At 41.8% G+C, this 16,225-nt stretch overlaps 2 protein-coding genes across 15 annotated transcripts in view; both read left to right on the top strand.

Moving 5' to 3' along the window:
* LOC118424015 (disintegrin and metalloproteinase domain-containing protein 11-like) overlaps nucleotides 1-8,148 on the top strand; it is a 47,114-nt gene extending 38,966 nt beyond the window's left edge. For 4 of the 13 annotated variants that reach the window (XM_035832425.1, XM_035832428.1, XM_035832429.1 and 1 more), the window contains one exon: nucleotides 1,966-2,650. In XM_035832425.1, the coding sequence (XP_035688318.1) occupies nucleotides 1,966-1,987 (22 nt within the window). In that variant the 3' untranslated portion in view covers nucleotides 1,988-2,650. Of the gene's footprint in view, nucleotides 1-27; nucleotides 550-1,965; nucleotides 2,651-4,055; nucleotides 4,251-4,484; nucleotides 6,928-7,960 lie in introns of those variants that run through there. The other 9 variants (XM_035832413.1, XM_035832415.1, XM_035832414.1 and 6 more) reach the window with 5 other exon arrangements.
* Nucleotides 8,149-13,012: 4,864 nt separating this feature from the next.
* Nucleotides 13,013-16,225, top strand: part of LOC118424027 (leucine-rich repeat flightless-interacting protein 2-like) — a 42,392-nt gene continuing 39,179 nt past the window's right edge. The window contains exon 1 of one of the 2 annotated variants that reach the window (XM_035832450.1): nucleotides 13,013-13,665. In XM_035832450.1, the coding sequence (XP_035688343.1) occupies nucleotides 13,585-13,665 (81 nt within the window). In that variant the 5' untranslated portion in view covers nucleotides 13,013-13,584. The remainder of the gene's footprint in view (nucleotides 13,666-16,225) is intronic. The other variant, XM_035832452.1, reaches the window with a different exon arrangement.

The following is a 16,225-nucleotide window of genomic DNA, read 5'->3' as shown; positions in this document are numbered from 1 at the left end:
TTTCAATTAATATTGTTTCATATATAGAAAGAGGAGTGGTAAGTCCACGCCCAAGACAAGCCCGACTGAGGAGAAGGACACGCAGGGAGACGGCAAGACGGCGGACGGGAAAGGAGGCGGCAACACCACATCCCCGAATAGCCCGGCCCCGTGCTCGGATGGGGACGTCTGCGTGGGCAGTGAGGGCCACATGACCGTAACAGTTGCTATGCCACGTGACGAAACTTCAAAGTCCACGCCCCAAGCAAATGGCGTCATACACACGAGTGATGACGACCACACCAGTGGCGAAATTAACCCCATCCTGTATTTGAACGGACACGCTCCCCACGTGCAAGCCAACGGTCACACACAGAGGAATGGCTATGCACAGGCGGACGGGCACGCGCACTTGCATGCAGAGGGAGACGCTAATTCCGATACACAGCCAAGCAAAAGCAAGCGAAGCAGGCGATCGGGCAGAAAGAAACATACAAACAAAGATGCCGATGGCCCGACCGAGCAGGATAAATCCAAACAGAGTCAGAGAAGACCTCATCACGACCATGAGTAAGTCATCGCAGCAGCCAATCAACAAGCTCTTGTGCACCATGCCAGCTAAACCATAACCTTAGACTCAATATCCAGTATATCACTTCACTGCAGCTGACGTACGTATGTCAAATTGCGCACGGTACTCCGTATCTATCTTTTTTTTTAATGAAAGACCTGTTTACCAGTTGCTTGAGGGTCATCGTGATGCATCATGCAATTTTATGGAGATTAAAACGTAAGTACTATAAAATGAAGGACGTCGCAAATAATTTCGACAAGGACTAAAGTCTTTCTTCTGAGCTCAGCTACGAAAGGAAACAAAAGCCCAAAAGATGAATTGGTGTTCTACAACAAATTTCGAGCAACATCCAAACGACTAACTTCGAGTAAGAGTTATAAATTTCAAGGAACTCAAAGAAACAAAGGCAACAAAATAATTACTACTACAAATACAAGTACCGCAAGTACTCCAAAGATAGCATTTGTTTCAATGTATGATATGTACAAGACTTTTACGATCCCGGTTGCCCAATACTGTCGCTAAAAACCTTAACGTTTGGGTCCTCGGAGAGAAGTGAATACCTGAACTATGTCTACCGCTGTCAGCCTCCAGACAAAATCTTATTTGGTTATGAAACCATAACGCAGCCTGATGAGCTCCCGCGGTACCTCTCTCGTAGAAGCAACCCTGAAGCGAAGGCAGGATGGTGAGGTCTTCAGATCAAAATGAAGCACGATCACCAATAACTAAAATCGCTCGTCGCTTTCATGAGTTTCCCCTGCATTTGATGTAAACTGACGAGCTTTGTCGTCCCAGTAATTATCATGGGTATCGTTTCGTTCTTCCCTCCCTCCTTTGTGTTCACCGTACTTACGTCATGGTTTGGGTCTTTCCCTTCATGTTGATGCGTGTACTCTCGCATGCTCTCGTGAGAAAAGAGAACGTTCGCCGCGTGAGAACAGGGCACCTCCCGTTCATACATCCAACTTCCTCCATCCGTCAGCAGTGCACATCTGCCCTCCCTCGTTTAGCTGTCCCCTACCTGCTGATCTCTACAATTTTCAAGTCTTTGCACTTCCTCATCATCTCGGTCCCTCCTTACTCCCAGGTAGGACCTGTCACTTGATTATAAGCTTCCTGCTTCCTCTCCCTAAAGTGCGTCCTTCCGATGACATACCCCGACTTGCACCCATGAAAATAGAACAGACCGTTTACGACAAAGACTTGTCCAATATTTTACCATGTGAAGACACGCCAGCTGACCGGCTGTGCCATTCTGTAACGTTCTTGTCAGATTCAATACCGCATGTATGATGACTTGTAAGATTGATAGCGTTCTGGAATAATGACGGAATATTGTCGCCCATTTGTGCTGTGCTACATTGTTGTCATCACCATCAGTTATACTCCGTGAATCTGTTTATCTATAGGGGACAGGATGGACTGTCATGATGGCAGAGGGAATCCGTACTGCTGACATTATGCCGGTAACAAATAGGGTTTTGAGAGCATCAGACAATGACGGAAAGGTTTGTGTCCTGCCTTCTACCTTGCCTCTCAAGACTAGCACGGAAACGGACGGAGGCTGTGCACACGACTCACGGGAGCCATGTCTTCGGCGTCGTTGGGCCATTTGCTGGGACCAGTTTCGCTCAACGACCCGGAGATTCGCTGGTCGTCGATTCCAAGGGAATCCGAACATCTTGACGCGGAATTTTTAACTAGGCTTACTTAGGAGGGGCTCCCAAAGTTGAAATGTGACGTTTCTTTTTGCCTTCATTGATCTCATCATTGCCTTACTACGTCAGAAAACGCAACCCGAACTGTGTCCTCGAACTAGATGAATGGGTTCAACTTTTATGATATTGTCGACCTTTAAAGGACCTATCTGGGTAACGATATGGTGGAGCACGATTGACTAATCAGGACACAACGAACCTGACCTCTGACCTCACCTCCTGCTGTGGCTTCTAGTTCAACGAGAGTAGGTACAAGGGGCGTAACCGTTATCTAGGTTCAAAATCCTTTTGTGGTACCGTGGAAGAGGTCAGAGTCAAGACTGCCTCTTTCATGTATAGCCAGAGGAGCAGACAAACTGTCGGTCAGTGAGAAAATACAAAATACAGAAGATTGAAATGTAGCAAATTGGAACTTATACTAAACTATACTAAACCGTTGTACCAAGTATAATCCTGACCATGCAACGATAACCAAGACCAGGGATCTTCTTTTCAGCCACTTTTGTACGGACAATGCGAAGTCGAGAAGCTGGTGCAGTCAAATCCACTATGCATCCACAGAAACTTCGACCTAACTCACATCTTAACGCAAGAACATGTCCACTCCACAGGAACATTCTAGCAAAGCAAAGAAAGGACAATGGCACGCTTTGATGCATGCATGATAGATAACGGTTAGTAGAGGAATGTAAACATATATGGCACGATGGCATTATTCAAGACATTGGTCAGCCATATCTTATCATCTTTCTCAAGGCCTTGTACATGGACGAATACAGCAAATTCGAGCAGCAGTAAAAGGCTTCATGCTCAGTGGACAAGTCTGTCTTCCTAGGACGCTTCGTAAGCAAGCGTACTCTGCGCAGGTGTAAAACGGAATATTTCCAGAGAAGTAACTCGCCTATTCAGTCTACTGCACGATGCATGTCACCCAGTGAAAAGGAAAAAAGAGGACACAAAAACATTTTTGTTACTTTTACTTGTTGCCCTTTTAGGCAGCAAACCTTGTATTGTACCTTCTATGACTTAACTCGGATCATCTTGCTCACAACTAAATAAACGCTCTGCCTATGACGAATCTAAGTGCAGTAGTTTCAGAACTAAAGACCGCCTAAGGATAAGGACCTGACAGTGAATAAAACTGGAGAGCTTTTGTACAGAAAAAAATGTTGATTGTCTTAATTGAAGCTCATAAGACAACAAGGTGACTCAATCAACTATCGCGAATCGCCGAAAACCGTAGTGAACCAGATGATGCCAGGCCTCAGTTGTAGGCAAAGACAAAAGTATCCAAAATGAGAAAAAATAGCATTCCATGTGGAAACATTGGCAAAAAAATGCCTTCTTTAAAAAAATAATCACATGTTACATAAACGCAACAAGGATATCTACAGTTTTGTATCTCGGTGTAACAAAATGATCATGGCAAAATTGCATCTGGCAAACTTGCATTGTTTTATTTTTAATAAGAAGAAACCAAATGAGCTCTTAACCCGTGTAACCTAACTAAACGTTGGAAATTATTTGCGACGTTAATGAGTACACGATAGCAATAACACAAGTTCTCTGTAACATGGGGTATATCTATATGATGTAATAATGTTGAGCCGTTTCTACAGTTTTTAGTATTTTGTTGAAAGTCTTCTGATGACGTTCAAATGAATGTTTCGTTGGGTTTCATCCGCCACAGTCCCGTACGAATAAGTAATTACATGGCCCTTCTCCTCGTAGTTATGTTGGCCCCTTGTTATTTCTTACGTTAATTTTAACACCGTGACTAGGCACGAAAACAAAGTTAGGCGGGGACCCCCACCACCACCGTCCCACGAAACGCATGTCAATGCAGCAGAGCACAATGCGACGGGGCACTCGCCACACTCGACTAGGAAAGGGGACAAGCGAAACTTCGTGGCGAAGTGGATAGAGGATGTAAACTACAACAAGCACGACGGCCCCCCTCCGCCTAGGTTTGTTAGGTGAGTATGCGTATTTAATATGTGACTCCAATTTGATTTCTTGTTGGGCATTATGAAATTTTGATGGTATTGGTTAAAGACAATCTATACTGCAAGCAAGTGCATCATGCATTTAAATCACCATTTCTAAATTCTTAAAAGACCACCTTTATTTACGTGTTTTCTTGATTTCTGCTTTACACAATGTCAGAATAAGATGCCATGTTTCAATGATGGACGGACGTTTTTCCACAGGTCGGACAGCCCGAAGCACAAGGTGAAAATGTCGGCCAGCCCGGAGCCAATACGTAGGCCTCAGACCTTAAAGGTGCGCAAATCCGACTCCTCTCTTTCCTCTAGTGGAACAGCTGGCCTCAAAATCAGGCCCAAAGAAAAACCGAACCCGTTCACTAGGTAAACGCTTAACCGAAGCAAAGGATGGGGAGCTAGGATGAGGGTATGACCCATGGAGCGGACCGACTGTGGATCGCAGCCCCGCATTGCTTATTTTCTGAATGACACGTGTCTGTCATCACAAGGGACTTGGAGAATAATGGTAAGGAGGTAACTCACGGTCAATCCTGAACAAACTTGTTTTACGCATGGTGATCACTGGACATGAAATCTGAGTTCTGGTTTCTATGATTATGAATTATGAACTGATTGGTTATGGTATTTCAGGAGAAATCGTGTAGGGTACAACATGTCCGAAACATGTCAGGTTAGTGTGGGAGGGCATAGTGAAGTGTGGCACGTCTTTGGCCACCGCTGACGTGTTCTACTGCTCTGTCTTTCGCTTTCGTGTGTAAACAGTGGTGGAACCGTGAGCATCGCACGACATGACAGTGTGCGATCTTCTGTGTGCGTCAGTATGGCACCGTCACGGCTATACTATTGACATCATGAAAACAATCGATATAGGAGAACGAATAAGAATAGATTGAATAAGTAGTTTTGATACCCAAGATGGATACGGTAAGTGATAAACACATAGATATCGTGACAATACTGAGAAATTGCGAGACTTTGTGGCGAACGCAAGACTCGAATACCACGACAAGCATGGACAATGCTTCAAATTGGTCTGTTCCCAGACAGAAAGCAGCCCGAGAGTAACTTGTATCTCCCGGGTTAGGTCGGCCGTGGTGCAAATCGTCTCAGCTCGACTGGCTCAATACTGTATATCAGCACAGCTTCAATACTTAAAAGTTAACGTGTACCCACTAGGCATGCATAGTGCAACACACGTTATTCATACTATAGACTTCAGACCAGACGAGCCCGTGCATTGGCCTGTACGTTGTGTATCCGTGCCCTTCCCGGGGTTTCATCCACGTTTACGAGCCTGACAGTGACACCCGTACCCGTAGTCGACCTGAGTTCAAAACGATAATAGTAACGTAATGCCTTTATAAAAGTGTTTTCTACTCATCACATCTGTATTGTAGAATGCTTGATGAACATTCCGGTAGAGCATGTTGATGTGGTAGCGCGTCCACCATCTTGGATTTTAGAAATGGTTTTAGAAATGGTCTTGATTACTCCGTTGTTGTCGCTTTTCCTAAGTCTGTTTATTTTCCCAAGAATGTGTTCACAAATATGCTAACCTGCATATCGTTGTCTCGTAATAATAGTATATTTTGTATCCGTCCTTTTCAGTTGCTTGCCTTCATGGCTGTTCTGCCCATAGATTGCTAGTGCATGTAATAGCATATTTTACCAGATACATGTACTAGTACCATTAGCCTTAAAGAGCCTACGTCAGGCCGAAAACGGAGCAGTGTCATTAGCGATGGGGCCAGGCGAAGGGTACGGAGATACAACAGGCTTGTATATACTGCGCCAGGAATGCATACCAGAAAACAATATTCATATCAATGCGATGGACATGGACAGACGATTTCACAGTACTTAGGTTCTAAGGCATTCATGAACTGGACTGCCTGCGTATTCAAGTGCAATTTACACAATCTGTATGATATATGCACGGTATCTATGATATTGTATGACTACAGTACAAGTAGCTGGCGAGTAGCGATTAAGAAAGACGCAATTCATTCAAGACTGTAGCAGCAAAAGGGCCTAAAAGGAAGCATCTAGAAGATCGATCAAAGACTGTAGTGTATTGAACTATGTACCAGTAAGAACCTAGCTAGATTCTGGAGCTACAAAACGACATATTATTGGCACTGAAGCTCGAAGATCTCGCCATAGGAGTTGGCTTAAGACATATCAAACGATCTATATTGCGATGTACATTGTAACATTGTTCGATACCACCAATTATTGCTTTTATACTACGTGAACAATTGATATTACCTAATTATAATGCGAGCCTAATGAATATGCCGTCTTCTATGATCGCACAGTTAGCGTTGTACGTATTTCATTTACCCCATTTATATACTCAAGCAATGATGTAATGAACAATTGTACGTCTTCAAGAACTCTTAGTATTCATAGATGATATTTGCAATTTTATTACCTTATTTGTAAATCGATTGACAAAGCTTTACTTTTCTAATGAATATGATCAGCTTTCATACGATTGAAGGTTGAATATGGCTGTTGAAGGTCAAATATGGATGAATAAAGCAAGCAGGCCAGGAGGGTCAACTAACTTGTCTTGTAGAAAATACTGAAATTGCCGGCAGCACTGTTGGCTACCTCCTGTCCTCTGGCATGCATGCTTATAACATTCCCGTTTTCGTGTCTTGTTTTCTTTTCATTACGTAAGTTCTAGTGGAGGGAATTCAAACTCTGTTGCAGCGACCAGCGTCTTGGAATCAACGCCGAACTTTCAACAAGAAAGATTTACCCGATGGGTGTCAAAATATTCCACAACGATAATGATATTCTGAGCACATCAGTACAGTATGACTACTGCAATTCTGAAATACCACTTTAAATGATCTTCACCAACTGTCCTTTCGTGTTTAAATGAAAACTTCATCTGCAGGACTTGCTATATTTGATGCTCTTCCACTTTGGTGTAATGATTTCATACTTTGGTGCGTGATTTACGAGTTACGTAAGGGTATATATTGATCACTTTTATCATAAGCTGTCCATTTACATCATACAGCTGCATCATACACATGTACTTTCGTAGACATATTTGATATTGGTTCCACCTTTTCCATTTAGTTGGATGTACTTTGCCGACCATTTTGATATATACCAGACCAGCTTTGTTAGTACGTTTGCTTTAGTTCGCCGTACACTTCGCGAAGCAGAGGATAATATTCATCTGCATGATCAAGACCTTCCTTACATGCTGCCGTAACCCTGTGTCTACCCTCCCCAGCCTACCACCATAATCATTAAGCCTTACCCTTCCAACATTTGTATCCAGTTTCAGTTCAACATAACACATATCCCATACCAAGCGTCCCATCAGTACCCAACCCCGTACATCTGCCCTTCTGCCACACCCCTGAGTATCATTGCGGTTTTGTTGCATCTTTACGTGATGATAATCAATGTACAATGTAACTTGGTAGAGGTCAGAGGCAAGAGGTCATCAACATGGCTGCAGAATCTGTTTTATGCACCAAATTAACCTGCCCAAACGAAATGGAGTTCTTTTTTTCCTCAGCGTTTAAGGAGAGATCTTATATTATTGAAACAACGAAAAAATAAATATGAAGGATTTCACCAGAATGTTCAAGCTGCAGGGGTCAAGCATCAACATTACTTAATTCCATCTTTTCTTCTTCATACGTTTCTAGCTTTGGGAGACCTCAATATGATAGCTACTACAGACCTGATCCCAGTGAATATAGACTCTTCTTTTCCTTGGAAACCGCGTCAACTCGCGCAGAGGTCACGTGGCATGCTGACTGCGCGAGAGAGAACAAACCGCTGCCTATGCCGAGGGGATATGCTCAGGAACGTAGTCAACATCATATCTGCTTACCGTACCCATCTCCATCTATGAGCGCACGTCCGGGGATGAGGCACCTTTTCTCCACACGATGTTGTGAACATCCCACGTACAGTGACTGCATAACGTATTTCAAACACGCGATTTCAAAACGGATCTTTTGTCGTTGCCTGAGTCGCTGAAACGTGAACTTCTCTGATGGTTACCTGCGTGGGAAGCTGAGTAGCAGCATCTTTTTATCTCTATGCATGAATCATAAATACACTGTTACTTCTATCGACTCAAGTGACCTTTGTTATATCAAGCACTATACGTGTATGTGACATCATTGTCCAGATAAGTCGTTTGGAATATGAACTTGGGTGTGCCAGCCCGAAGACCATAGTACGCCCTAACCGAATAGTTGAACTTTGGTAGCCATGGCGTTGACCCATGGCCTCTGACCTTTCCCGGTTAACCGACAACTTGATTGACTGACATAATACATAACCAAAATTGATCACATTGCCCACTGTCACCAACCGCAGACCCCAGACATTACAGAAATAGTATGTGGCAATATTATATCCCTCACCTAATATTTACTGGAAGCGTATATAGTGAAAATCTGAAGACTGGGCGTGTACGGTGAGAAAACGTGTATGAAAGAGCTTCACATGGACAACCCTAGCCGTTTGAATGTCTCCACATCAAAACTTCTCAGAAGAATGACATGTAGAGGATATCCACGCTATTGCTGCGCCAATGTCATTGCCTGAGAGCAAGGATCAACTCGGACAAAATGGAACAACTCTGTACAAGTACTTGTGCCCACCAACACTTTGATTTCGTCCACCAGTTACAGTTTCTCCTCCGGGCATTGCTGTACACTTGCAATGAGGACAGTTCGTTCCTGTATGTGGTATTGGACATCAGGAAGGCCAGGCGACGTCTTCACATTTTGCCACAGGATTTCAGCATTGATTGTTGATGGTGAACATCCAAAGGTGACAATGTGTGGTTTCTATAACCTGGCATGGCAGCCAGAAACAGTACGCCCCCCCCCCCCCGACTCTGTGCATCCTTCAAGACAACCAGCGGTCTGTTAGTGTAATGTTATTCAACGAAGGTTATAACGGTCTCAGATCTAGGAGTCGAAGCTGTACTTGATGAGTTACCACAGGTACAAAATGTCGTTAGCGGCTTCTACTGCCGCAATGTGCTGATGATTATCCACATCATTAGCTTATTATATTTGTACAAGTGACCATCTCATCTGATAAGAAAATGATCACAGACTTGAAACACGCAATGAAACTGATTTTTTTCCCGACAAAAAAGGTTTAAACCATTTTATTGTAAGACGAGATCAAAGCATTCATAGATAGTGGCCATGCTATAGCGGCTATAGCCGATTCTAAAGGACAAGATAGGTAACTATCAAATCATGTTTAAGGGCATACGTGTATGGAACGGTCCTGTTGTTGCTGATTATCTCAAATGTTCAAATGAGGAAGACGTAACCTAACTAGAAAGCTCAGCTTAGCAAGATACAGAGGCTGGAATTCCTTCTATAATCTTTTAGGAGGCTACATCTAATGATGGTTTTCAAAAAGCCCCACCTTTGTCAATATACGATAACCACACCACTATCAACACAACTTACAAAGCTTGACGTAATCTGATTCTCTTTCGTGTCTGACATAATGATACAGTATGTGTATATGATTAAATATTCAGCATTCTGCCTTTTACGCTACTGATATACTGTGGTTCTGAGCGTATGACGTTCATCTTGTTTTCAAAACTGTATTTTCAGATTGTACAGCATCTTTTATGCATGTGTATATCTTCCTGTTTGCTTCTTGTACAAATTTCTATTTATAAAAGCATTGTATAAAACATAACTATGCAATAATAACATCTGTATATGAAAAATAACATATCATAAATGTTCAGGATAGTTCTGCAAATGTTCTGCAAGTTTTCCTTTGCCTAAGATGATGGAAAGACATTTCTAACGCCAAAATATGTAACATCTACCATTGACTGTTACGTACCTTCTGCGAAGTTATTTGAAACTTTAGTTCCAAAAAGTTTGAGGAGATAGTTGTCACTTTTTTTTACCAAGTCTATATGTAACATTTTGCATGAAGTCTATTCCAACGCAATACTTTATGTACTATCCATGATCAACATTGTGTGCTATGAACAATTGTGTGTCTCACATGTAGAAAACAAAAGGGCACTGAAAATGGAACAGATCTCTGTGTATGGTCCCGACGCTTACAAAATATATTTTAAAAAATTGCTGGAAATGCATATGATTTTATCAGATCTTCCATGGAAAAAGAAGGAAATGATAATAATCATTGACGAATGTTGGGTCTATAGTACTTAAAAACTGCCTTATGGTACAAATCATAATTTCAGATTGGTTCTAACGTATGGGAACATTATGAAGTACATATAAATTATGTAATATGCATTGCCTTTGACTTGAGCGATGTTGAAAGTTCACATATCACAGGCTGCGGTTTAGACCAGTACGGGACGCTGTTCTTTGTACTCAGTGTGACCGTGTGCTGTAACTTACTATCCAGGACATGTAGTGCTTACTCTTTCCTGTGCAGCAGGGAAACCTTTGTACAAAGCAAACTTAGGAAGAGCTGAAACGTATAAGATAAGGCTAATTGTTTTCTATGTCAGCTATACCAATACGAGTAGATAGGGCAATAGGGAAAGATACAAGGGCACATAGACTTATTTACTGCATTGTCAATTTTTTTATCGTCTTCGCAGAAAATGGCAAATATGGGTACAATTCGGAAACGATACCATGTTGATGCCATTTTTTTTTCCGGTTTGGTTCGAATTATCGTTTGCATTCTAGAACACCGGAATATTACGTTGAGAGAAATGGAGAAGTCATTATCATTTACTATTTGCAAATTGCACACTTTTACTGTAGCAAACCAACATGTACCATATTGATAAAATTCATCCAATATTCTGTTTGTTTTTAGTCATTGCCAACACCTGTGCTATCTTTCTCCAAGGCCCATCAGAAATGACAAAATGTACAGATGCTGATACCAGTATGCCACTCAAATAGCCACATTTTATAAAGAAACGAGTCATAACAGCTCTACTTGGACAGTGCGGAATATTCTGGATAGATACAAAAAAATCGCAGGTAGGAAAGATTTTGCTATAAAATGACTCTTGCACAGAAGTCCGCAACAAAATATGTCGGCTCTATGTCTTGGCACGATAGGGTAAAGTTGCTTGTAGGCAGAAATAGTTAAGGGTTACACATAGTCCGATCAGTACAGAATGCAGTAAGCTTGAGACACCTGTCTGTGTGATCACCAAAGATAGCATCGAATGCTCCGCGTACACTACATGTATGTACTTTCCAATAAAAAGGCATAAAATCAAGACATGGAATCAATAAAAATGGAAATGCTACTTCTTGTCTGGTGTTAATGTGTGCATGGCCTACTTCTTCGCATGTTACATGACATAGACATATATGAAATCGTATCTAACATATATACAGTCTCGTAGTATAAATACAATCCAAAAGTGGCTTAAGAGATGCTGTTCCAATCACACAAGGCCACAGCGAGTACATGGATGATCCCATACAGACTCCAAATCTTGATCTAATGCGCAGGCACAAAATCAAACAAACAAAAAAGCAAACACAAGATGGGGAAAAATGTTGCCTAAATTTTGGAAGTACAGACCGTAAACGTTGTAACAAGAATTGAGGCAACTTTGTCTGACGACCGAACTGTATTCAATTTTTGTATTCAAGAAGCATGGAAAGCGACAAAAGCACGTCAGTAGCTGTGACATTATTCTGTAGTCGTAACCCTGTATTACTACATTTACAATCATACTGACTCTCGCTGTGTTCTTGTCAAGTGGACCATCACCGAAAGGCAACAAAATTTCTTTTTTTAAGAAACCAGGGGAAGATCAATGGATGTTATCCATAAAATTTACGACTGTGGTCTATCGCCTACACTGCCGGGGGCGAAGTGAGTAACCGGCGCGGGCACAAGAGATAATAAGTTATGGCCTAAAATCACGTTAGAGAATAGGTTGCAACATCCTTTAATACAGGGAAGCCGGTAGAGACTTGAAAGGTTCCAAATCGTCATTGTTGTTGTGCCTCTATGTAACAGTAGTTCACCTTTATCCGCGGAGTAACCTATATCCGTTGTTTAAAAAAGAACTGGATATTTAGGGATATCAATTCTAAGGACATGGTTTCAAATTGCAATATTTTTGAAATGTCCAGTTTTAAACCACCGTCTGTCGACTTCCCTAAATACTCTGTTTTTAAAAGCAACGGATATGGGTTACCCCGTGAATAAAGGTTACAGTAACGTTACTTTTACACCCTAGTCTATCATATGGGCCTGTCGTGAGTCTATGTCAAATGCAATGTTCTTCACGGGTAATTCAAGTTGTTCAACGAGAAACTGGCATTTGGCAGAAGCAGCATCTAGCGACTCGTTTGCGTCCTACAGCTGTCCTAGACCCATTGACAGTCAAATTCACTAGAAATACTAGTAACTATCACATCACCGGTAACAGGGGCATACTCAAGATTGGGCAGGTAAACAAACCCCATCCCTAAATAAAATTTTAGATTGAGAAAAGTGACAGATTTGTCATAATATTCTCGTTCCAGAGTCGGAACAATACATTCGTCAGTGCTCGATTGTACACTTTCTTCAAGCAATGTTTCAGCCTGAAACAACAAGAATTCCCAGATAAAATGAAAGCATAAACGGGCTCTGTAAAATCAAGGACGTTATAAGATCTTATAACGTAAAACTCACCCATAGCCCGATGATCCTATTGCATGTGGGTTTACTGTAACACCCTGTATTAAAGTGTTGATTACTTGGTCGACTTTCTTCTGCCGCTGATGATTTCTCAAGGGCTAAAAGACCGACAGATAGACAAGACATTGAGCTTAACGGGTGCATTTGTTTATCAAGTATAGAAATCTAACGAAACCACAACATAAGTCCCTGGTGACTTTATGACGTCACAAGCGCCTAAGACTTTACATTGTGACTCAAGTCAGTTGAGACGATCCTTTTACTTTCCTTCCCGTGGTGCCGTGCGCGCCGTGCCCTAACATCCGGGTCCCCGACTTGCCCTGCACCCAAGATGGAGGCGGCGCTGCCACAAACCTTCACACATCCCTCCAGCCGCTAGTTTCTCCGTCCCTACAGCGCTGTAAGAACGGCAAATTCCGTTATAAACAGCCGAGAGCCGAGGGGATACTCGTAGGGAGCTCGTGTAAAAGTCTGCGGCACAGTAATAGTGGAGGTTTTGTTTTGAACGTCCGAGAAAGTTGTTGATTTTCGTGTGCGGATCACAACGTTCAGTAATTTTGGAAGTAGTAAGCAAGCATCCAGCGACTGACTATTCCACCGCTGTAAGACCGAGGAAACAACAATCATGGCCACACCAGGGAGAAAGAGGAGCACGACACGGATGTACTCGGCTGAAGACCAGGCCCTGAACAACATCGCTCGTGAGGTATGTTAGTAGGAAGATCACGTAACATAGTGTTGGCTGCGAACATGGTATGTTCGAAATCCGAGTCCCAAGTTTGTGCAATTGATTTAGCCTGCGGGAGAGAAAAAAGTCGGCTGATATCAAGTTTTGCTGATCGCCTTTGTTTTCATATTTACTTTGACATTTAGTCAGACCCTCAGGCGATCAGAAGACATCCTTTGATGTCCACAGGCGAGATGGTCCTTGTCCTGATGATCAGACGACATCTCATTATATTTCCGGCAGTTTGCCCCTCCCCAAGTACCAACCGAATGACGTTTGTGTCGGTGTTTGTCTCCGTTTACTTTTAAACACTTGGCTCGATTTTTACAGTATTTTGTAGAACCGTCGTTGACAGACATAGTATCTAAAGTTAAAAAGACCCAGACCCGAAAGGCCAAACAATTCAAATTCCGTGTGATGAAATTATGACACAGCTGATATGTCACCCCGCCTGGCCGGTAGACCGGGATGACTCAAGCCCGCGGAAGTGGCTCGTGTAATGCCTGTTTTTAACCCACAATTTCTCCCCAATCTACTCAAGATAACAAAATGACAACCTTGTCCCTAGAAACTCACGCCCGATCTATTATTATCACCACGGCAAGATCTCAATCTCTCGCCATGGAAGGAATAGTACGTGATTTTATCCGCTGCCCCCCTCCCCAATGTCCTACTAAGAATAGCCAGCGACGATCTGCATATTTGGTTACATACCTTTCGCTCTAGCATCCAGGCTAGTGACGCAGCCTGAGAACACAAGAGATATTTTAGTTCACCGTCACCACCAACTGTGAACTATAACAGTAGACAGACACACCAGAGAAAGAACCCAGAGTTTCTATAGTATAAATCTTTATTGACAAGCAGGACCAGTATTGCACAATCTACCTGTCCTTATTGACATGCTCTAATTGATGGAATAAAGATTACAGAGTTTAACACAAAGTTGATTATTAAACCATGACTATTGTCAACATCCGCTGAAGTAAAACATTCTTGAAAATCTTCCAGTGTTACTGTAAAGATTTCTCATGTTACCATTGATACCAGTATTTTTGTGGTAAGATAGTTACTGTTCTGTGTTGTTGTTGTTTATATCTGATTAAATTAATACCCACTTTGGAATTCCTGGTTGGATTTACAGGAGTACTTTCACTTATGGTGAAGGAACTTGTAGACACATTGGAGAGCATCCCAGTAACTGAGTAAGACTTATGTACTTGACCATGACCAAACAAATACACACATGTTTGCCAAGGGATGACCTTGAGTAAGCATTTACAAATAGACTAACATCTAGATGGTAAATCTAAAAGCTTCCCGTAGAGAATTCACCATTGGGGAAATGATGTTTGGCATAGTTTGGGGGAATATGAATGTTTTGACTATTTCATCTATTGTTGCATTACTCAATTTACTATATCATGTTTTCTGTAAGTATGAAAAGTAGGAGTTCTGGTATATTTAAAGTAAAGTCATTTTGGTTGTCCTTTGTGGTCGAAGACTACTGTCAGTATACTCATTTTGGGTTACAAGTATTCTAGCGCTTCTCAAAATCAATGAAATGGATTCGGAACGTCCTTCCTTCTTAAATATTTATGTTATGTTCGGAGCACATCCACAATCTTCCCTGTAAGGTTTATAGTCGGTAGAGCATGATTAATTGTTCCTGTGATTGCTTGTAGGGGCTGTAGCCAGGAGACTCCCAAAATAAAAGCAGCTCCACCATCAGAGAGTCTCCTGACATGTCAAGTGGTTATCTGTCTAATTTGTGACAAAATTACAACCTTTATTCACACTGTATTGTAGGGACTTACAACTTGTATTGAGGAAATATACTCTGAATTACTAGCTCTTCTGTAGTTGTAAAAGCTAGGATCAATTTTACTGGTGTGTTGAGGGGTGAATATATAGACAATGTTGATCAGAGGTGACCTATATTCACTGTAGGGAATAGCAGCACAACATGTAATCACAGCTAGATCTCTCTCATTTCCTGTAAGGCTTGTAAATCATACTGTGTAGTACACAGGTAAATGCATTACAGGGCTTGAAACTCACTGCTGCACCAAACAATACAAAAAATACACAGAAAAAACTCTGTGAGCACAGCATTGAATAAGTAGAATGTCAGAAAATATTTTTACAGTTTTGTGTTTTGAATAATTAAAATGAGCCCAAATTCCATTGCTAACTTAAACATAATTGTAAGGCATTTACAATTTTTAAGTACTGAAAAGCTATTCTGTATTCTACTGTACATATTAGCTTGAAGTATGTAACCCTACGCAAATATATTTTTATATCTATGTGCACAGCTCCAGTTTTGGATGTACAATAGTGCACATGTACCCAGTATTTCAAGCCCTACATTGCACAAGCCTGTACATTTTGATGATCCGATTCTGGGGTTAAAGTGTCACCCCACAGTTGCAGTATACACACAGTAACATGCAGCATAAGGTAGTGATTTCCTCCCCCAGGAACAGTCTAGAAATGGAACCCCAGAGTCCCCACCAAGCTGTATGCCAGTCTATAC

Source organism: Branchiostoma floridae, chromosome 10, assembly GCF_000003815.2.
Source record: "Branchiostoma floridae strain S238N-H82 chromosome 10, Bfl_VNyyK, whole genome shotgun sequence".
Taxonomy (NCBI): domain Eukaryota; kingdom Metazoa; phylum Chordata; class Leptocardii; order Amphioxiformes; family Branchiostomatidae; genus Branchiostoma; species Branchiostoma floridae.
This window is presented reverse-complemented; position numbering and strand designations above follow the sequence as displayed.